Raw genomic sequence first — 23,545 nt, forward strand, 5'->3', positions numbered from 1 at the left:
GTATGGCCATGTTAAGACATCAATTGCGTCCCTGCTGATTGTGTTTTTCTTATCTTAAAGCACAATGCAGCACTTGCCACTGGATTTCAGCATTACAGGTTATTTTAAGTTATATTAATTGCAGTGAAACATTTAATGCACTACAACTACAAATGGCAAGTGCCTGAAAGCATAATCGGCACACACTACACAGGAAAAAGTAAGGAATATATATTAAACCATTTTTCAAAATAAAATTCTACCCATTTAACAACTCTGATTTACCACTAACCGAGTCATGAATGCAGCACACAGTCCAGTGAAGGTGTAGCCAGCGTTAAAAACATTTTTAATAACCAATACTTGCATTCTTCTTTGAAATAGTAGGAAAACATTACCGGAGTAAAATTACATAAACCCTCTGACGAAGGTATACGTTTACGATTTTACATTTTCATTAACTGTAAGAAAGACTGTTGAATGTAGCGACTACATACTGTGAGCAACATATAAAATAACCATGCAAAGATAATACTATACACTAAATATTACATAATATTAACACAACATTCGTTTTTATATATTGCAACAAACATAACAAATAAAACATCACCAGTTGTAAAAGTGAATGTACACACAGCATGAACTCAGATATACGTTTTTACAAACTTTGTGAGGACTTGAACGCAACGCCTATAGCGATGAATGGGGGAAACGTATTTATCTTGGTTATCGTGTGTACGACAAAATAAACCCGCATTTAAAGTTACTTCGCACTCATTTTCAGTAGCTTTTATTCGGTAAATATATGGACTTACTCAGAATTAGTTTTGTTAAGAGATGAACGTCGGGCTCCATCTGAGGGATAGCAAGCTATCGAGCTAGCTTAAGCAGGGCCTTGATGCTACGTGAAACAAAAACACGCACAAAAATACTCAGTGTCGCATATAGAGTAGTATAGGAGGAGAACAATGACAACACGCTAACATTTCTGTGTTATCTAACGCTATTTCACCGACTGCCTTGTTACCTCCACCTTGAAAAGATAAGGACCTTCACCCACCAGGTGAGCGAGGTGGTGTTCACCTTAGGCAAATGGAACGTTAGCACAGCAGCCATTTTGACAGGTGACAATAAGAATATCACAGGTGTGAATAGTCAAATTAATCTATGACGGGTTTGCATTTAGCATGCTGGCTCACTGTCACGCAGTCCTGACTTTTACATGAACTGAACTGAACAGTTGAGTACAGCGAGTTATCTTTCATGTGATCAGTAGCACCTGTGCTTTTCCTGCTAATGTGTGTCAAAATGGCTGCTATTTAAAGGGCCAAGATATAATAAATGGGTAATATTTGACCTCCATATAATGATCAATCACATAAAAACAACAACAACACATGGTTTCCATTAAACATATTTGTTATCTGGTCTGCGATCAGTATGAGTTAAAATTGCTCTGCCTCTATTTCGGCAATAAATATCTTTGACCGTGCAATATTTATTAGAATAGCAATATTTGAGAGTGTGTTAGGGAATGATTTAATGTTAGGTATAGTACATCCAGTCCACTAACACATTGTTAATTTAAAGTGTTTGAGTTGCCCCAGTTTACTGCGCAAGATTAGACAATAATTTCCACTGGTTTTAAAGACTTAAGAAGTGCTTACATAGTTTTATTTAACGTCTCTAAATTCCAGTCTATCATTTAAGAAGCTTCCTGGAAAGGAATCATATTGTTCAGCAGTCATTATAAACCAAAAATATGTTTAGTGTCATAATGTCAAAATAAATAAATGGCTGCTTAAAAAAGGATTACACTTATTATTATGTTGTTCATAGTATTCAATGATTCTGATAATCACCTAATTACTAGTTTGGGAAACTGTGACTCATGTGTTTGATTTGAAAATAACCAAAAAAGTTCTCCAATATTCAAATATCTGGCAACGTATGACAGGTACTCGTGGCTGCTACTTGCCTACACTAGCAGCTTTTGTGGTGCTGGGTGTTGACTTTAGCCATACCATTTTACTGATTTGTGCGCTATTGTCTGTTTCCTCCACCCACTATGATGCCAGGTTGCAGACACTCAGCAAAAGAACACAGTTTGAATTGATTGGAATTTATGCCAGCCTCATTTGGTTGAACGTTTGAAGATATGATTAAGGGGAATTTAGCAGGGTTTGCTGCACTCTATATTATCTGACTTTGAAAACCTTGTTTAACTGAGAGAAGTGTATTTAATCTACTTTTATCTGATGGTAAAAAGGATGAGCATCCTTATACTTAAGAGATTGTTTCAGGTTGCTCATTATGATCAGGCTTGCTTTGTGGTACTGTTTTGATGTCAGACAGATTATGTTATGCTCAGTGTCTGTCAGATCTTTTCCTCATCTGAGAAACCAGTGTGCAGAGGAAGTAGTCAGCTCTGCACCTGCTCCACCCCATTTTGTGCAAATTGAGGTGCATGCACGGAAGTTAGCTTTCAGAGCAAACAGACTGAGGTGGCTTAAAGTTGTAGCAATTCATGCCAGGGTTTTGTTTCTATAATTGGAGTTTTTAACAGTATGACATAGGCTGAGTATATTTAGGCTGCTTTGTGTTTTTAGAAGCAAAGTTCAAAGGAGCATTGAAGTGTGAAAGGTGGAGTAAAACATTTGACCTGGTGGAATTTAGGTGATGGGGACGATCCTGCACGACATTAAGAGACTTTTGGATGGTAATGCCTTTATTTTGATTGCAATAATACTTTTTTGAACAATGAAGATTTGTCTTTAAATCTTGTGATCACACAGTGTTGCCATACAAGTGTAGCGTGAGTCGTTTCTTGTTATTTCAAGTTGCAAACAAAACAAAAACACTCAACCGTGAAAACATGGTGGTGCCATGACATTGTGCTACATTTTCCTGTACTGTCAGGCTGGCATTCATGGCCTCTTGAAGCAGATTTGCATTTACCACTACATTTGTGTAGAGGACAGGAAGAAAATTAATCTGATGCTTCATTGATGCTTGTCTGTTTTGCCTACAGTACCTCGACTATGTCATGTTACTCTGACGACATATTTACGACAACAAATTGGGAAAAGACTAAAGGTTCTACACCTGTTTGATCTGCAATACCAAATTGTTATATTATATCTAAGTAAATAACTAAACTTGATTGCACATTTGTGTCAGGAACAGCCCTGTTAGTTTTTTGAAAAACACCTGTCGAATACCACACTTACTTTGTTTTCTGTTTCCTCAGACTGTGAGCTTTTTGTATCGGAGATCCTTGAAGATGAGGACCTCAGTGAAAGTGCCCAAGAGACACGAAAAGTCTTACTAAACAACTTCAGAGTCGTCCATATAAGGTAGGATGGAACGTCCCAAAAGCAGCATTAAATCATTAATCACTGTTTTGCAGGAGACACAGAACGTCAAATTGTTTTTTACAGTTTAATTTCATGACACCGCTATCTAACTTTTGCTTTTAATGTCACACAAGACTCTGAAATGCTGCTGTAATTGATTTAAAAATAGTTTGCAAAATTACATATGAAGAGGCTCATTAAGTCTAATGATGTCACCTTCAAGACTTCCTTCTTCTTTTTTTTATTTTTTTTATCTCAAAGAATAATCTTTTCTGATAAAAATAATTTGTCCTGGGATTTTTATTTCTAAGCATGATGAATAGTCCAAGAACAAACTGAATCTCTTGTATGAAGTGCAGTAGTTTTCTCCGGAAACAGCGTCTACAGCTTGCGCTGCTTGATAAGAGTGGCAGGCAACAGAAAACCTGTGGTTTTGTGGTCTCTTGTGCAGGAACCAATTACTGCATTTTAAAAGCAAAACTGGAATTGAACTGTCTGCAAAATGAAAGTACAGAAAACTTAGCAATTGATTTGTTTTGATTCATTTTATTTTACAGGAACCCTCAGGAATTTCCCTTCCCATGTAAGTTAAATGGCCCAGTTTCTAATTTAGTTCTGCTCTGTGTGTATACATGTATATGTAAAATATGTGTGCACATTACATACTATTAAATGCTCACATCAGTGACCGGTTTATCATGACTCTCAGTCATGTGAATCTCTTATTTTACGCCAGTCACTGACATTTGCTCTCTCTTTGTTAAACACACACACACAAATACACACTCAGCGGACTTCAGGGAAGAAGATGGTTCTGACGATAACCGCAGCTCCAGTCTTGGCCGCTCTGGCCCATCGGACGATGCTTCAGTAGCTTCTGACTACCAGGATGATGGCGGCCCAGAGTGTAAGTCCACAATTCAGAATTCCTGTGTGTGTGTGTGTGTGTGTGTGTGTGTATGTGAACTTTGGCTCTTTGCGCAGTGCAGAGATCTCAGCTCAAAAAGACCGAATTCTCAGTGTGGGCGTTTCTGTGTGGCAAAGCATCACTAATGGCTTTTTCTTCACAACATTAGTTGTGTGAAAAAAAGTAATGATATTGAATTGGGGCAGAAAACATTGGTTCAGATTAAATGTAGCTTTTAGCGCATCCCATTTAGTTTAACTAAGGACAACGGGATGAAATTTGAACCCTAAGAACAACATGTACACGTTGTGTCTGTCGTCTTTATGAAGGCATGTTTCCACTGAATGGCAACGGTGTGCAAGGAATTCAGCACTGCAATGGAAAAGGTAAAAAAAAATAAGGAGGAGCCAGTGTCACAGGAGATGATTCAGTATTCCCACAAGTGAACTTAACTAGTGCAGCTTTAACACATGACCCTTCACATCCTCACCGACACACCTACACCTCGCAGCAGGAAGCGCGGGTGAACCTTTTTGCTGTATGTCATCGCAAGACATGTTAATTTGAAGAACTACTCCACATCTGTAAAATTCCCCCTCCCTGTCGGCCTCCTACCTCTTTGCCAGACTCCAGTGACATCATTGACTCCTCCTCCCTCTCCTCTGCCTCCAAGCCAGTTTGCAGGTGGGCTGTCCTGACTCTGGAGAAAGGGGGCTGGTGGTTCACTAAAGCCCGATTGGTGACCTAGAGCTCCCTCCAGTGGCAGATCCTCTGCTCCCGGTCTGTATTCCTGAGCTGTATGTGTGGACTGAGGGAGGCATGGAGGCAGCCCACACAGAGAGGTGGCTTTGTAGCTGCAGGCTAACGCAGTGATTAATTGACCCTGAGCCCCTCTATTCTTTCACAACCGGGTTTGAAATACAACACTGTACCTGAGGGGCCATGTGGGTTCCATCCCTCTCGCCCTTTATCAATCTTTCTTTCTATCTTCCTTTCTCTGACTTGCCCTCCCTCCCGTTCAGACTATTTTGTATTTCTAGTTCTACGTGCCAGCTAATAGCCCTTGACGTGACATGCTGCAGGTGGGCATTACTGAGTTGGCTGCCTCAGGTGCCAATCTCTACCTTGTACACTTTTTTTAAGCTCCCCTCCTGAGGTAAAGCAACTATCATGTGGAATTTCCCATTGCATTGTGCAATTGTGATAGCGGTAGTTAATGCCAGCAGGATGCATTCAAAAATGTTCCCCTTATTCGGAGATGGCTTAATGAACTCTTTCATCCTGCGCCCACAGAAGAGGAAGCGCCACCTTTCTCTGCAACTATGGAAAAACAAGAGAAAACAAATCACGGCAGATGGTAGTAACGTGGACCACAAGAAAATGATGAGATTTCCTTTGGGAAACAGACAAAAATCAAACTGTAAAATGCTTAAAAAAAATCCCCCTTTCGGCTATAATGGTAACCCAACTACAATCTCTGCCGTCTGTTACAATTGAGTGTGCTAGTTGTTTAAACACGAACATCAGGTCTCACCATTGTTGGCGTTAAATGTGAGAAATAGCCAATTATACAGCACGGAGACAATCTTCTCATTTCATTTGCATTTTGCTTTTATTTTCACCAACTGGTGCCTCTTGACACTAAGCAGCTACACTTAAAAAAAATACCCGGATTTTTTTGTTGGATCAATAATAGCATTTGATTGTGTTAGAAAAACGTGCACCTCACAGTGCTGTGTCGTTTTATTGCTGGGGGACGGCGGCCATGTTAGTGTAGTGAATGGCCTGTGTCCTCAGTGAAAGGGCATGTGGAGTTCATAGTTCATTCTCTGTTCATTGCCAGTTGAAAGAAATGGCTCACACTTTTCTACTGGGCGGTCTGTTTCAAGGGAAGAGGGAGTGTTTGTGGAAAATAATGGCGTGGCCACTTAATGAAATCAGTGACATTTTAGGAGGATGGCCCTTCTGCGGTGACGACTTAAACTTTATTGCGTTCCTTTTATTTGCAGAAATGCACTGGTTACTTTTGTCCTGAAAATAAATGATGATTTTGTGATTTAGAGAATAACGTTTGATCTTAGGGAGAAGATTGGGATTTTTTTTTTCTTCCCCCTCTTGAGTTTAATTGTACCGTTTCATTTGAGCCCTACTGTACACAATAGAGACTGTGACTTGGTGAATATATTATCCGTGGTAATCGACTGCCTGCCTTTGCTGCTCTCTGTTCCCTAACCAGAGAGTGAGTGAGTGTGAAGTCGATGGCTGCTTTTACACGCAGGAGGAGCCTGTGCCGTTTGATTAGATGCGGTGGCCTGTTGTCTTCAGCGGACTGGGTGACACCAGATTTGTAATGGCTGACAGGAACAGATGGAGCCTCCATTGTTAGGCCGGGTGTCTGCATGGTAATGTGAACTGAGTTTCACCCGCCGACCGAACTGATGACCTGAGCACGCCTGCAGCCTCACCCCAGCCTCGTCTGCCCCCTTTAACAACCTCCACCTATCTCTCTCTCTCTGTCTTACTCTCTCTTCCTCTCTCTCTCTCTCCAGGGCCCTCACACAGGAATTTTGGGGATGTTTATTTTTCTCTCCCTCCATCACACACACAATTTGCCATTCCAACAAATTTTGCATTAAAAAACAAATATATGCACTAAAAACTTCTCCCTCTGGCGTCCATAGTCTCTCTCACACACACACACACACACACACACACACACACACACACACATACATACACAAACAGACCATACACACAAGTAGACCCCAGGAGACAGACGGAGATGTGGGGCTTTCAGACCTGTCATGCTGCTTGCAGGTCAAGTTTACGAAGTGGAAATGGCCTGTTTGTTTTTCTTTGATTGGGGAGCACCGCTGGGCGCTCGGGGATATTTGTTGGGAAGCTGCAGCGATGACAGAGTGCTGCACAGACAGCTTTGTTTCCGGAGGCGTGCAAAAAAAAAAAGATGGCACGTTTGAAACGTCTCCGTCTTCCTCCCTCTTTGTGATTGTCGTGTCTCTTTTGTTTTGTACAGTCTGTATTTGTTCATATGTGGATATGGATCTTTTTATTGTTTGTTTATTGAGCCATTTGAATGATAATCTCACATTACGTGTGATTATTTACTGGTTGATATTATCTTATATCTTAGATACATAAAAAATCTGCATGATTATTCTCGGCAAGCAATCGATTATTTCAGCAATTATTTCATTATTTCATCGTGAAAAAGTAATTATAAAATATTTCCAATTTGCTGTCACAGTAGACAAAAAGCTGCATATATATCCTTGACATTTAAAGGGTGAAACAAAGGAATTGTTTGCATTTTAGCTTGACATAATACTAATATTTTCAGCTCTATAGGCAGGTGTTCATGCTGGAACACAACTTCTGTCAGTGATTACTGTGCTGGCCCCAATTTCCTAAACCAATTACTGGCAAGAGAATACACTAGTAGGATAACCAATTTGAAGTTATGTCTTACTGTTGCCTATTCCTCGTTTGAATATGAGGAGCCAGTGTGCACAGTAACAACATTATTACACGGCGCTGGTAAATAGAATATTAAATTTGAATTTCATCATTTTGGCTGTGGCTTGAAAAAGCTGTATAAAGTGAAGTGTTTTTTGAGTGTGTATGCCTGGCTGTCTTGGCTGGTGAACCAGGAGAAACAATGCCAGCTGACAGAGTGATGTTCCATTAGGGGGTTAATCAGCAATCTTTTGGCTGCCAACTGGCCTTCGTCTCTGTTTGATGTCAAATGAAGTCGTGGAGAAAGAGGAAGTTAGGGGGTGCGTCATTGGGAAACAAATGATCCCAAATGAATGAGAGATGCTGGCAAATCTCTTGTGAAATAAACCCTAATTTAGATGTGAAATAAACACACGCAGCACCTGGACGGTATTTTGAGATTCACAAATGACCTGTCGCTGCAGATTTGTTGTTTTGTGAGGGTGTAATCTCTACACGCACTGAACTTTTGACCTTTGGCCTCGTGCTTGGCCAACCTGTGACCTGTCTGCATTCAGTCCAGAGTTATGCGAGTGATTGGCCTTCCTGTCTCAGAATGCCCATCAGTCACAAAGTTTCTTAGGACTTACTGATAACCATCGGCTCTAACTCAGTCAGAATATCTGCCAGGAGATTAATTTTTCACCGCATTCATCGGCGTATGGATTTCATGACATTTGCATAGTGGCTGCTCGTTTGCAAGGAAGCGAGGAACATGTTAATGACCCCCGCTCCTCCTCATTCTCCTTCTCCTTCGCTGTTCTCTCCTCTCCTCCCTCTCTTGCTGCCTGTGTGCTATTCTAGAAAGACACACACACACAAACTCACATTATGAGCCAGGAGCAGTTTCTGTGCATCGCTGCAACTGCTTGCCATCAGGGTTCAAAAGTTCACACTATTCCCCCAGGGCTACTGTGCTGCTGCAGATGCTGATAGTCTTCTCTCTCTCTCTCCCTCTCTCTCTCTCTCCCTCTCTCTCTCTCTCTTTCTCTCTCCTCTCTCTCTGCCTTTCCCTCCCTCTCTCCCTTGCTGTTTACACTATTAATCTTGTACACTCTCTCTCACATGCTCACTCACACTCCCTGGCAAGAAGAGAGAGGCTTGAAGGGGGGATTTGGACGTATTTAACCGAGGGGCATCCATCACTCTCCTCTCTGGCTTCACCCCCACAAAAAGCCACTCGGTGTAGTTTTTGCATCCTCCTGGTTTGTCAGCGCGCAGATGCAGCTCTCTCCTCGTTTGCTTTGTTTTATTGTTGCATAGCATATAATTACATCCCAGCGTTGCCACCGGTGTAGCACCCCGTTGAAACCCAGGGACAACAGGCGAAGGTAAATGTGCAGCAGTCCATCTGTAAAGCGGCATATAGGCAGAATGCAAAGTGGGAAGCTGGGGCAGGGTGGCTCCTAATCTCCCCCAGAGCTGTCAATGTCACAGACAAATAGCAAAACTATCAGATGCAGCGGGTTCACCCAGAGGTTAGCGTTCCCAGGTACCTCCTGCATTCACTCCCTCTCTTACTCCCCCTGCCTTGCAAATGAGAATTTGATTTTGCCCTCCACTGGAATCCATTTCTGGAGATGAATGAAGTTTCAATGCCAAGCCCAGGTGGCCCTGCTGATTTCTTAGGGAAATAAATGGAGATGGGAGAGATGTGTTGGCCTGTAAACAGACAGTGACATGACGGCTTCCAATGCCTCTGGGGTCCCTCTGTTTAATTGTTGCTGTAATGTAGCACTTTAAGGTCATTAACATACCCTCATGGAGTTATTCTGGGATGTTGAAGATGCATCCCTCTTCATACTGGGATCAATGCATGGCTGTGGGAAGTCAGCACCATGTGTGCCATGTAGGACAGGGCTGTCGTGGGCTTATATGCTTTTTGAGGATACATATCTTCAATGGAATGTTTTTTTTTTCCGTACCCATTGATCTGTACCGATGCTGTAAGTTATCATGTCTCAGATAAATAGAGAAGAAGTTAGTGGATTGGGTGCCACATTTTATTGTTTAAAAGCGTCATTTGTTTTCACAGTATAGTTTACAATTAGTTTGATTAAAAAAGAAAACAAAAAAAAACAATTATGCATTTAGAGAAATAACTTAAAAAAAATCTGATTTCCTACAACTGGTCACAAGTGACATTTTATTAAATAACAGACCTAAATGAACATATTTTAATAATTGTTGTTTTAATTAATTTGGTGTTGTCAGTGATTGCAATTTTGGTTTCTATATGGTTAAACAATAACACAAAATTAATTAAAAAACTATAATTTTGTACAAGTTAATTTGTATATGTATATTTCAATAACTAACTAACCCTGGTAGTTAGTGTTATAGAGGCTGACTTGTGATTTTCTTTTGAATGGCCTTTTTTTTACCTTCAGTTTGTGGTTTATTTTAGTTATTTAGTTATTTTATGAATGAAAAACTTTTTTTTTTTAGTTGAAAAAGAAAATATATTTTACTTGTAGACCTTAATCGGTTATATATAATATACAATATATATTGAAAATGTGTCAATAAAATACTTTTGATTTGACTGATGTCATTGCAGATATTAGAAATGAGGCATAGTTTCTGTTGAAAAAGAGGAAACGAAAAAAAAGAAAGGACGCAGACCGTTCAATCCAAAATAATTGTTCTGTTCTCATTCATATTTGTTTATGAAACCCCCCCCCCCCCCCCCCCCCCAAATATAGAATAAATAGCAATCATGTGCAATAAAAACAAACAAACAAAAAGTGGTAAAACTATTCATTCAAAATAATATGAATGAATAATAATCTTTTAACGGATTTTTTTAAAGAAGAATATATTGTTTTAAATTCCAAAATAAAAAAAACATATCACATTAATTGAAAATAAATGAATTAAATGTTTTTATTTTGACCAAATTACTATAAAAAATTATAATACAGAAGACACTGATTTTGCTGAGCATTTGGTTTCATTTGCGTTAACAGAATAATTTACACCTGTAACACCTGTTGCCCTCGAACCTGCTGGTGATTCATGTGAATAAATGCATCATGGAATTGTATAATGGTATAATATGTAACACGAGTGACTATAATATGAGAGTGATTATATATAAAGGTAAAAGGCATGAGATATTGCTCAGGAATCACAGTGCATGAACACAGTTCTCCGGAACATATTTACTCACCATTATTGCTGAAATGAAATTTGAAGCATTTTAGAGGAAATAACGGGAGCGTTTTAAAGTTGCAATAACTGTACATTCACAGGGTGAGTGTGTTGATTTTCTCTTGAGTGTTTTTCCCTGCAGGCTCTGTCGATGACTCTGTTATATACCGTTTTTATCACAGATGTGCACGCTCTCTTGTGGGCCCAAACACCTCCGTTGTTGGTATTTATATCGGTACAAGTATGGTTTCTCCCTTTTGTTTGTATTTATTTTTTTTCTTTTGTTTTTTTTTCTTCTTTGTCTCTTGTCAGTGAAGCAGCTGAAAACCATCCCCAGCGATTAGAGGATCATTGTATCTGCAGTTAAGCATTTGAATAGTGGTAGTAAATCTAGAAAAGGGAAATTCAGGGTCGCTGTAGACGCCGCTTATAGCTGCCCAGGGGGAAGGCGATGTCACATAGTAAATTTAGCCCCTTAGTGTCTTTACAGTGGCTGGCCTGTGATGTTCAAACGCAAGAATAGAGCAAAACGGAGCTGAGAATAATTTGACGTCTATTCCTGCGTAGAGCCACATACGTTTTTATTTTTTGTCCCAAATTGCTTCACATATAAAAGAAAATAAAAGAAACAAACGCTCGATATCTCTGCATGGGATGTAGTTGGAATGTTATCGATTTTTTTTTCTTTTGTTTTTGGATTCCAAATCATTAAAGAAAACCAAACCTGTGTATGTCGAAGCTTTTATCAAGCCCCGTTTAAGGCGTCACTCAGTCAAAAAGCTTTTATCTCACGTCAAGAGAGACTTGCTGCTTGACCTGATTGACAGCCCTGATCAGAAAAAAACACACACATAATCACTCCTGCATAAATCTGTGGTGCCATTTAACATTATCTGAAGACAACCAGGCATCGTTGCAGCTCGATATAATGCACTGCATGTTTTCCTTGGTTTAAACACATGCATTAGGAGGTCCTAAACACGGTTTATGTATTGATGACTGAAGTCCTAATCAAATCACGGGGAAGAGAGGAGGGCAGGAAAGACATTCTGCCCTTAACCTCAGTGCCGCTCAGTCTCTCTCCTCCTTTCTGACGGCCGCCTAGCCGGAGGGACGCGCAGCAAAGGCCTTCTTCTGTAATGAGGAAAAATGTATCAATTTAGCTTTGGCCTGCGTGCAGATTGAGCGCTGGGTGGGTGAAGGTGCACTGAGTGAATCCTTTTTCCTAATCAAGGACAGTATGGAAGAGGATTGTGGTCTCGCTGGCTTCGTCTGTAGAATCAGCAGCATTCCACCCCCTCAGCCCCCCCCCAACCTATACCCAGGGCCGGGGAGCCTCTTTCTGCCTTCTGTTTCACCTCATCAGAAGAGTTCACGTCGAGGTCAGGTCCTGCCCCCTGATGCTGCATTCACTCCAGTACCTCTCGCATCGAAAAGGCACTGTGAAAGCCCCTGTGCTCAAGGACTAAGCAAAGGAGAAAGAAAACATATGATTACTTTCCAATTTTCATTCCAACCTACACACCCTTAAATAGATTTATTTATCCCATTAATGCACTCAACTCTTTTCTTTTCTTTTTTTTTTTCAACACAAGTAAATGACACAAGTATCACAACTACATTTAAAAAAAAAAAAAAAAATGATTGGCTGATCGCTTCAAATTCTTCCCATGGACCTGGAAGCAATCAGCCAATAATTCATTTTCAGAAAATTAGCCAAAACTTCTAAGTTCTTTAATACAAAAATATGAAAGTTTTAGGTAAACATGAACAGGTTTTCATTATTTATGATTTTGGACGAGTTAATCTGACTAACTGTTTCTTCAACACAACATTTAAATACTAGAATACGAAATACTAAACTAAAATAAAAATAATACATAGTAGTAGTGGTAGTAGTTGCATCATGAATGAAAAGAGCCCCGTTTAAATTGTGACGGAGCGGAAAAATACAGACGACATGATCAAATAACTTCACAACATCAGATAAATGTCACATCACAAAGGACGACAGATTTTACAACATAGCATTAAATAGGATTACAAGCACAGAGGACAGCAGATTTGGACCGACGCGCACACACACACACGATAAAAAAATAGATAGTTTAGACACAAGAGCCAATATTTGACTTTAAATACACCAGATAGACACTGACGGACAGATCCAGGCACAAATATTATCAAATAATTTTTCATTTTCATGTCTTTCCCATTCCACCAGACCATACTGTCCGTATATCAAACGTCATAAATACAGCACGGCATTTCCACCATGACATATGTAGTATATTACACGTCTACGCATCAGCATAACCTCTTCTTTTTTTTTTTTTATCCTTCTTGTGTGTTTTTTTACGGCAGTTGGCATCCATAATGTTGCATTACTGCCTCTTTCTTCTCTTTGCACATTTTACCTACATGTGTCCAAATTACTTTCTGCGTAATTTTAGGTATTACATTATATGTTGTGATATTATTCTCTTCAATATCAACATAACAAATGTTCAAATATCATATGCGTGCATTGTGCGAACACACTTTGAGATGTAGCACATAATGTTTTTCCTCAGATTTGGTCTGTAATGAGTTTAAAACCACTGTTTCTTCAGTATTCCTTCAGGAGTAAAACTGAATCTGTAACTAGAATCTGTAACTATCTGACATTTTATGGCATAATTATTAATACCAACTGAATTGGAAAGTTTTATTGTGATGACGTTATTGGCCATATATTGTTTTGTAGACGCAGAATAGCGGAAGAGTCGAGGAAACACTCGCTGATGGTCGTGTCCCTGCTCCTCTCATGCATTCTCCGTGTAAATGGCTGCGGGAACTGTGTGATTTCTGTAGCTGGGGATACAGTAATGGTCCAGACCCCTGACTCATAAGTGCATGTACCCTGCTGGGACTGAACCTTGCCAGCTCAATCACTGCTGTCCGAAAAAAAAAACAAGAAGTGACTTCTCACTCTCCTCTCACACTTCCCATCATCTGCACTCCTCTGCATCCTCAGTGCATTTTGGTGTTTTCATAACATCTTTGTTGCATTATGACCACCGTTAGATCTAATGTAACATATTATTCCTCCCACCCAACCATTTCCCTTCATTTTGATTCACTCTCTATACAGCCTTTGATTGACTTTCATCCCAACTAAAGTGGATTTTAATGAGAGAATACATTAACTCCCTCTGGTCATGCTAACATAAATCAGACCTTTCTTGCAGGATCAACTGCTGAGCTCATAACACCATGCTGAGAGAGTGTGAATAACCAAATGAGAGATTGCGGCTGTGGCAAACTGCTGCCAACTCAGATGCATTGTTGCCAGCACCTTCCCCAACATGGCTTTAAAACAAGTTCAGGGAGGCGACAGAACGTAGCGGCACACGGGTCAGCCCGTGTACGGAAATGCCTCTTTGTCAGGATCAATTAACACATATTTCTGGTCAATTTCTATAGATTATCTCCTTCCATTTGGAAATTGGGTGGCTCAAATCTCCTCTCACTGATTACCACTGAGAGCTGTTAGATTCAGTTAGCGTGGCCCGTAGCAACTCCTCACCTTGATTTACGAAACACGGGATGTGACTCTCACATCGCATCTATCTGCTTCTCTTTGTTGGTAATTGCACTCAGCTAAATAGGTTACGCTGAAATATCAATAAATTGCCATCAAATTAATGTCAATACCAAAGCTGTGGATGGAGCTAATTAAAACGCAAAAGGGATGAAAATGAAGTCATGGCATTGCTCTGAATAATTGATACGGCCATTTATGATTTTTATGAAAGAGTGCCGTCTGTCTGCCATTTTGATGAGCCTTTAATTAGATGCATTAATGTGTCTCTCTCTGTGCCTCTACTCAAACTCAAAACTCAAACACCATGATGGTTGCTGTTTTTTTTCCCCCCAACACTCTAAATTACACGTTTTCAAATAACATTACCCCTGAATATCCACTTAAAATTGCATTGGTCCCAAAGAGGTGTTAGTGTGTAATTTTCATTAAAGGAGGCATTTTTAACTCGGGAGCAATCAGGACTCTGCTTTTGTTTAGGGTGGAATTAAGGACTTGAGCAAGCAGCATGAAGCAGTGCGCTGCTTTTAGGTTGTGCTGCGACCCTGTGGAAGAACGTAGAATTATAATTGTGCATGTGCTTCAGTTTGCACTCAAGCCTGTGTGTGCGCGCGTGTGCGCTACGTTCTGTTGTATTCCTGTTTGAGGATTCATACAGTCAAGTGAGGTCACTCAGCGTTAAAGTGTTAAACACGCACAAATGTGTAATGTTTATTGACTCAAGCAGATCAGAGCGATCCCATGTTGATTTTGTACCTCCTCATCTATTAGCCGTGCTCGACCTTTGAGATAAATGAAGAGCGAGGGAAGCAGACGGATGAGGGGATTAGAAGTGGGCCGCAACAGGGAAGTAGGCCCGGGGAAAAAAATGGACGGTCTGCTGGCGGATGGATGAGGTGGGGGAGCATAATGACCGCTGTTTGTTATGATGTACTGAATCAGGTTCTCTTTGACAAAACAGTCCCGAGCACCTCTGTATTTATTATGTCACCAGTCAGTCCATCCACAACGGCAGGCTGATGATATGTGAGTGTGTTAGTGCGGTGAGGTGTCTGGGGCTCTGCTCTAGAATGACCCGCTCATCTGTCAGGCCCACGAGCTGAGGCGCAGCGGCGTTGTCGGATCACACACTGCACTGTTGTGAAGCTAAATCTCTGGAATGTAAGCCAAGCTAAGGATATCAACTTCACTCTCTAGATCAGAGTCTTTCTAACAGGACACACACTGAGGGCAGACTCAAAGCAGTCGCTCTCAGAGAGCGAGAGAGAGAGGGAACAAGACACAGATGGAGTGAATATTCGAATAAAGCTGCTTTTTCTCATGTTGGTGATTTTTTTAAATTGAGAAAGAGGTTCCTCTTTTTCCATTGTTAGGAGGTGCTCTTTGTTTAAGTCAAAGGACCTTGTTTGGTGTGACATGTTTGGGTTTTCCCAGCAGTTAAACAGAGGGATGGACTCCAGGCATTCCCCTTGTCATCAGTGGACTGTGTGAGGTGTCACACTGACCAGTGTAAATGGTCTTTAAATTGTTCCTGTGTTTCAGACTAAAAAGGCGGTTCCTGTGTGCCCTCGGCTTTTTTCTCCTGCTAAGACTCTAATGCCTGTAGACTAATGAATTTGGAGGATGCTGAGCTTTGACACGTGGAAAAAAAAACCAAGTAGTCCTGGGGCAGAAGATGGCCCTCAAGGCCAAACAGGGGTCAGTTTTACAAGGTGCCCTCTAATAACTTAAGGCTAGACAGTAGGTCAAACAAGCACATTTCTTGTTAGACCTTCAAAACTAAGTCAAACATGGAACAGCTGGTTAAAAGCACTTCACTGCAGGTGTTCTGGTGAATGGGAGGTTTAAACACACTTCATATAATCACAGCGTTAGATTGCACCTCCCCCACGAAGATGAAAAAGCTGAGCAGCGGCGTCTTAAAACTTCTCCCTTGCACAAATGGCACAGTAGGATTAATACTCTCTGACATACGTGGTGCATTGCTTTCTAACAACTGCACTAATTAACTTAAGGCTCTTAAGGGTGTGCCATTGTCCTCTCATGTTTTCAAATTTGACTTTGCAAATTGATGAGAGTTGTTTGAGTCCCCACAGGAAGGTTGCTCCCATTAAAAGTGCAATGTGAGCAGATGAATGGAGTGCAGTGCTCAGCAGCACTGTACATGTATTGATCCCAGTTTGCTAAAGCCTATAGCTGGGCTGTATTTGATCCACAGAGTGGGAGATTTTATATGCACGGTGTGTGTTTGTGTTGCCTTTTAAGTGCAGCTTATTGGGGATTGGAACAATTAGCTAATAATAGTTTTTAATCACTTATCAAAAAGGAAAATCTCTTTAGCTTTTCTCTTTTTATATGTCACTATGAAGTTGTAGCTGAATTTCTCTCTGGGCATTTCCCATTGTATTTCTAACAAATTGAATGCTTTTATTCACAGATTTTGGTGACATTCCAGCCGTGGCAGCTCAGGACCTTAACAACGTTTTTAAGCAAGGCTACCTGGAGAAAAGACGGAAAGGTATGGTAGCCTATAGGTGCCAGTCCTGGATGGGTGACATTTATGCATAGTTAATAGCATAATGTGTAATACTGCAATTATCCTGAATGTAGAAAATATTTGAAGATATTTGTTCACATTTAGCACTTGTATTGAAACCTATATGTTTTTACTACATTAGATCACAGCTTTTTTGGCTCCGAGTGGCAAAAGAGATGGTGTGTCCTCAACAACTTAATATTCTACTACTACGGGTGTGAAAAAGGTTTGTGTTAAATGCCCATGTGCTAGTAGTGTCACAGGTACTTTGAATTGAATCAGATAACGGCTCACATTGTGCACTTGTCCCTGCAGATAAACAGCAGAAGGGTTCATTTCATATCAACGAGTACAGTGTTCAGCTGGTGACCAACCTGAGAAAAGACTCCAAGAAAAATGCCTGTTTCGAGTTCTTCGCGCCAGGACGACGGGCTTTCCAGGTCTGCATTAACACCACATAAAAGCCTGTACAGACTCACGTGAATCAAAGAACATGTCAGGGAATTCACGTACACAAGAGAGTGTTAAAATGACCCATGTGTGCCAGAGATTACCTAATTCATTCAACGTTGGTCACAATGTCTGTGAAAAAATAAATAAATATATAGAAACAAGTCCTCTTTATTAGATCACATTTATTAAATATCAAATTTAGAATTCATCGGACGATTAACACTCAGTGACCTTTCACGTGACCAAAGTTACTGTAATTGTAAAATTTATATCAAGTAATAATTAACTCAATAATACAAATTTGGACAAGACAGTGTTTAGTCTATAATCTGCATTTTCCACTATTTTCAATTTTTATTTTTGATTAAATAATTGCTGCATTATTCAATAACTGAAACAATAATTTCCTGCTGCTTAATATGTGACTATTTGTTAAATACATATGATCAGTATTTTACTATCTCTAATTATTTGCTTTGAGCTCTAATCTAAATGTGTCACGTGTGTATGGTACACTGGCAGATTATCTGTCTGTGTATAATAATGTTTTCTCAATCACTGTGAATTTTTGAAATGTGCATTTAGAATAAATTATTTTAACCCATTAAATCCTATCCTAAAAGACACGATTTCTATTTGGCCTTTTCCTGTGGCAGCACGCAAGCGATTTGCTCCGTGCCTCCAAGAAGACAAATCTGGACTTTTATGTCTGCATAAATGCACTCTTAGATGTGATGATAATTGCAGGATTATTGCCATTCTGTCCCCTCAGTTCACTGCCAGCAGCCCTCAAGAGGCACGAGAATGGGTGGACCAAATCGATTTTGTACTTAGAGGTAGGTTTTTTTGTGTGTTTTTTTCTGGAATACCTATTGCATATGCAGCTTTTCGGAAGAGTGGGCTCTGCATTTTGGCTTCTCTCAAGGCCTATTCCCTTTTTTAGATGTCCCTGTTTACGTAAAGAATTGAAAGACAGGGAAATGGAGGACGTTGTATGTTGAAAACTAATTTATTTTGGTGTGTATAAATACAATTGACTGGAGTCGGCTTTTTAAAAGTTACAATGATTAATTGGAGAATACAATAAGAGCACTATAAACCTTTCGACCTTCTTTTCCCCCTCATTTTTCTACCAAAGTTTGCTTGTGTTTCTGCACAGCAGAAAGGTCAGAAGTGAGGGAAAGTGCTTCATCATCTGTGGCTCAAATAAAAACCACCCGATCCATCACAGGCTGCACAGCCGTCCTGAGTCTCCTCATTCGACAAGTCACCCACCATGTCACGTGCGCCATCATGTAGCTCTAGTTCTCCCCCCCAACCACTCCTCCCCCTAACCCTCCTACCAAATTCCAACTTACAGGAAATTGATTGGTAGATGTTCTGGTTATCCTCCAGTGACATTGATTTCTGCTTGGCCGCTGGTGTACGGCAGCGGACCTGATACCCTGTGTTGCAGTGGCCAGTCGCCTGCAATGAGACGGCTCCTCCATCTGAGAGAGCAGTCCTGCCTCGTCTACTCTAAAATGGGCTCGGGCTGGGCCACTGATTTGCGGGAAGTAACAGACACTCTGCAGTTTGTCTTACTTCCTTCCAGTCCAGTTTTACTACAGTGCGCCGCCTGATTTTAACCTCTTTACACCCAGAATATACCTCCGAGCCGTAGGGTATGGCTGTTTTCCTTTGCGTCTTGCACTTTTTGTGATGACATCATGGAGAATTCTAAAATTCTTTTGCTTAAGTTTATTTATTTATTTTCTGCCTTTGTTTGCAATTGACATGAGTGACATGGGGGGTGACAGGCAACAAAACGTGTTAAATGTAGTCTTGATAAGTAGTCATGTAGTAATAATAATAGCAATTAAAAAGAAAATAAACACAAAGGGAGATTACAGGTTAGAGAACAGACAGAAGAATAGTCATAAAATGTCTTTGTGTGTGACAGAAAGCAGTCAGACAACTCTATTATAATAATAATAATTTTTGATCCATTCATCTATCTGTTTTTGCTATTTGTTTAGGTGATTAAAAATGTGTATAATTAATAAAGTATTGTAAATTTAAAAAAGAAAATCAAGTATGTAGTTTCTAATTCAAGGCCTTATTTTCACCCCTGCTCTCATTAATAACTGTCCCACTTTGAAACGTGCACTAATACATCATTTTCTTATAAAAAGAGTAACAAACAAAAGTAGCGTACATTTGCTGAGTCATTTTCTCTGTGTCATTGTGCCATTGCAAATCGACTCTTAACGTTAGGATGGAACCGCTAGCAATTTGAAGACAAGAAAATTACAGTGTCAACAGGTAATTAATAAATTTAAAGAAATATAATACACAATAATTTAAGCCTGAGTTTAAGCCTCTAGTGTTTATTTTTTACTGCTACAATGAAGCACATTGATGTCTCAGCCTGTTGCACTGGTAGGAGCCTTCCAACATTTCTCTTATTTCCCCCCCTTTTAATACATGTGTGTGTGTCTTTTGTGCCACGCTGTGCTTCATCTTAGCGCTAACGCCGCCCATCACGTCGTCTCTCCTCACAGATCTCAGCTCCTCCCTCATCCCTCACGAAGAGGATGAGGAAGAGGAGACCTATGATGACATTGAGGGGCTGACTGGTCCTCCTCTGCCTGGTGCTGCCCAGGCCTCTCAGAGTGCCAGACTGGCAGGAGGGCAGGAGAAGGGGGAGTTGGATGAGGACGACGACGACGATATCTATGAGGTGCTGCCAGGTATGAGGACGTGGTTACTACACCAGCGACTGCCCACACACAGATAAAAAGACCGGAAGGTGCTACACACACAAACCCGTGTGATACTCAGTCAGACAAATAGACACAGATGCTCTGCCTCACACACACTCCAGCCCTCTGGGATTTTAGCAGCAAGACGGTGTTCTTGATGAGCTTCCCTGGCTGCAAAGTGTGTGCTGCCAGGTGCCTCCCTATCACTACGACACCCAGACTGATCACTCATTTTAAATCAACACCATAAAGCTTGTCACGATTAGGGTTGACCAAGCTGAGCCAAACAGGACACAGAGAAGGAGAGTCTTCCTCTGTTCTCTGTCCTTATCTTGGTGAGAGCTATCTGTTTGTGACTGTATGTTGTCGAAATCAGCGAGAGTCGGGTCGTTCTCAATGCTCTGTCACAGAACGTCCAATTAGCTAATGTTGCCAGGCAACAAATAGCCTACAATTCAATCCATTAAGCAGAGTTTTGGCTAAAATTGCCTAGCAACAGCAATTTAGTTGAAAGGGAGTAAAAACGGCATCTCCCGGAGCTTAAAATAGTTCTGGAGGTCTTAATGTCACATCTTTAATAGATATTAGACTCTGACTGAGAGTGTTGCGTGAAGAACAGTGTGAGTGTGAGTCTCTACTGAGGGGGGAGATGATCCCACGTGTCAGGGTGGCTACAAGATCCCGAGAAGGACAAAAGGGGTGATCCGATCTTCTCAAGGCCGTCGTCCATCACTCTTTCTATTAAATAAGATACATCAAGATTCTGTTTCACTCAGTGAGTACATTACCTTTGCCAAAATCACTGGTGAGAGGGAAATCAGTCTTCAAACTGTCACACCGGCGTTCAAAGCCATCTGGGAAGAGGTACAGACCCTGACCACAGATGGCATATCGAATGACGGGCTCTTTCGTTCACTTTCTCACCCCTTCACTTATCAATCATTCTGCACCGCCCTTTGCTCACTTGCAGCTTCGACACAGTGATTAGATACTGTTAAATTATTAGATAATTATGCTTATAGCCATTGATTTGGAAAGCAGCTCGTATTTTATTGTATTTAAAGAAAATTTAATTTCGCAAAACAAATAAATGAATATTACTGTTTAGTAAGTATTTCGTTCTGTTAATTTATTAGGCTTTTACTTCATTTATTATATGGTACTTTGAAGTGTTTATACTCCCAATATAAGGAATAATAAATGGAAAAATAATACAAAACGGAAAAAAAAAAAAAAAAGGACTTAAGTGTTTTAGGTGACGATCTTTTTTTTCATAGCGAATTTCTGAACATGGCTCAGTTGCAGGCAGAATGCAGCGTCGGTGCCATCAGCTCTGGGGCTGATGACTGATTTTATTGACTGGAAAATTAAATCACTTTGATATAGAAACCGTTGGCCCATTGCCGTGGCCTCTCAACTGAAGGATGCTCTCCTCTACTGCAACTGAAGAGAGCCGGAACAAATGTGTGGACCTTTTGCAAATACATTTGAAATCTCTTTTTGTCTCTTTTTCAGGGTTCACGTGTGTGTGCAAGCTGAAGTGATCTTGTCTGCGTTTTAAAGGAGACAAGAGTAATGTTGTTGTCGAAATGTGCCAGTCACTGCGTTGCATAGAGACACAAGAAACGTTCAGCATCAAAACACAAAGTGTTCCTTTGATCACAAATATGCATGTGTTGAATATACACTATATATCTGCGTGTGGTGTGTGTGTGTGTGTGTGTGTGTGTGTGTGTGTGTGTGTCATCCTTCCTGCTCTTCCTGGAAGCAGAGGCGCAGGTTGTGCTGGAAGTTGGATAGTGTTGCTGGGTTGTGGCGTTGCTGTCAGCCTGCGAGTGTTAAGGATGGATGTGGGAGACAGAGGGCAGGCGTATCACTGTGTCACCTCTCAGACCACTGGGTGCCACGCCCCACGGTCAATGACACGGCCGCCTCCACGTGCCTTTAAGGCAGCCTCTTTTTTCTTCAACTTCTCCTGTCTGGCACTCAGATAAATCTAAAGAAATTGATTCTCATTGAATAGTTCAATCTTGTGTCACGTGGAGATAAAATCAGAGAGACTGTGTGTTATTTGTTTCCTGCGAGACAACAAAAAAAAAGGTCTTTAAGTCAGCTTTCAATGGAGTCAACCCCAAGTGGTAAAATGTTGGTCAAATAATAATTTTTTTTTTGTTGTATTTTGTTTGTGTAGATGAGGATTTCCTGGATCAGAAGGATGAGAGCAGTGACATGAAGAGCAAACCAGGTCAGAACCTCATTACGGTCTTGTGCTAATAATGAGAACATTTCCAACTCAGTAGTTCAAGGCGACGGCAAAATTTTAATTTGTGCTCTGCATTTTCTCTCAGCTTGGTCATCAGATTACGCTAACTACTACCAGGGTTTATGGGATTGCCAGGCTGACGAGCCAGATGAGCTGGCCTTCCAGAGAGGAGATCTCATCTACATCATTAGCAAGGTCAGCAGCGATAATCTGAGACGTTATTTAAAAGTGCTATTAGGGTTATTAGCTGGTAAATGACAAAAAAAGTCAGTATTTTGTTCTTCATTCATGAATTTAATTCAGCAAATGTGAAGTCTATTCAGAATTCAGTAGTTCAGTGAAAGTTGTCCGACAGATTCCCTTTGAAAATGTTCAAAACAGATCAAATCAGGGCTTACTTCAGGGCGAGGGTTGCTGCCCATAATTAACTTCACTGTAACCATGGCAACATAAAATGATTTACTGTATATGATCGTGCCAGTAATTGTGACATTTTCACCCAACAAATCAGCAACCTCCTGGTCACACAAATCGGACCCAAACTAATGTGTCAGAATCAATTCAGTTATCAGTTTCCCACCAAAAAACAAGCCTCATATTACAAAGTTTCAAGTTCACTGACTGGTTAAGTCAAATGGGAGATGACTGTTCTGCAGCTCATCTCCACCAGGAATCGTTTGTGACTCATGTTTAAAATGAGTCAAATGTGACGCAGATGTATAAAATAAGCAATTAATTAAGAGTTAAAACAACGTCAATTCCAGTTATCGTGGCGTCTTCATTTACCTTTTCGAAAACATGCTGATATCGCCGCCATCACTTGTATGTCGATGCAGCAGAGAAGCGCCAACAGTGGCGTTGTCTATTCCCGGGCCACTAGGGTGAAGCACCATTCTCGTGCTGTGTAATGGTGCTGTTGTTCATTATAGAGCCTCTATCACAGGGGTTAATTGAGTAGGCAGCCATGCGAAGCTCTTCCTTTCTGTTTGACATAAACTGCAGGTGCATCTCAGCTCTTTTCTCTCAGTCTATTTCCTTGTGTTTTATGGCCATCT

The 23,545-nt window shown here is 40.6% G+C and overlaps 1 protein-coding gene and 1 long non-coding RNA gene across 2 annotated transcripts in view; one reads left to right on the plus strand and one right to left on the minus strand.

Moving 5' to 3' along the window:
- The window catches only part of LOC131448423 (uncharacterized), a 34,432-nt gene extending 33,193 nt beyond the window's left edge, over nucleotides 1-1,239 (minus strand). Inside the window, exon 1 of the long non-coding RNA XR_009234197.1 lies at nucleotides 798-1,239. This is a non-coding gene — a long non-coding RNA (uncharacterized LOC131448423). The remainder of the gene's footprint in view (nucleotides 1-797) is intronic.
- A 1,010-nt stretch (nucleotides 1,240-2,249) lies between these two features.
- The window catches only part of skap1 (src kinase associated phosphoprotein 1), a 29,731-nt gene continuing 8,435 nt past the window's right edge, over nucleotides 2,250-23,545 (plus strand). Inside the window, exons 1-11 of the mRNA XM_058620731.1 lie at nucleotides 2,250-2,701; nucleotides 3,233-3,338; nucleotides 3,896-3,921; nucleotides 4,129-4,245; nucleotides 16,932-17,012; nucleotides 17,173-17,256; nucleotides 17,346-17,470; nucleotides 18,256-18,319; nucleotides 20,027-20,215; nucleotides 22,419-22,472; nucleotides 22,576-22,685. Coding sequence (XP_058476714.1) covers nucleotides 2,662-2,701; nucleotides 3,233-3,338; nucleotides 3,896-3,921; nucleotides 4,129-4,245; nucleotides 16,932-17,012; nucleotides 17,173-17,256; nucleotides 17,346-17,470; nucleotides 18,256-18,319; nucleotides 20,027-20,215; nucleotides 22,419-22,472; nucleotides 22,576-22,685 — 996 coding nt within the window. The 5' untranslated portion in view covers nucleotides 2,250-2,661. The remainder of the gene's footprint in view (nucleotides 2,702-3,232; nucleotides 3,339-3,895; nucleotides 3,922-4,128; nucleotides 4,246-16,931; nucleotides 17,013-17,172; nucleotides 17,257-17,345; nucleotides 17,471-18,255; nucleotides 18,320-20,026; nucleotides 20,216-22,418; nucleotides 22,473-22,575; nucleotides 22,686-23,545) is intronic.

The sequence above is a fragment of the Solea solea genome, chromosome 21, assembly GCF_958295425.1.
Source record: "Solea solea chromosome 21, fSolSol10.1, whole genome shotgun sequence".
Classification (NCBI taxonomy): Eukaryota; Metazoa; Chordata; class Actinopteri; order Pleuronectiformes; family Soleidae; genus Solea; species Solea solea.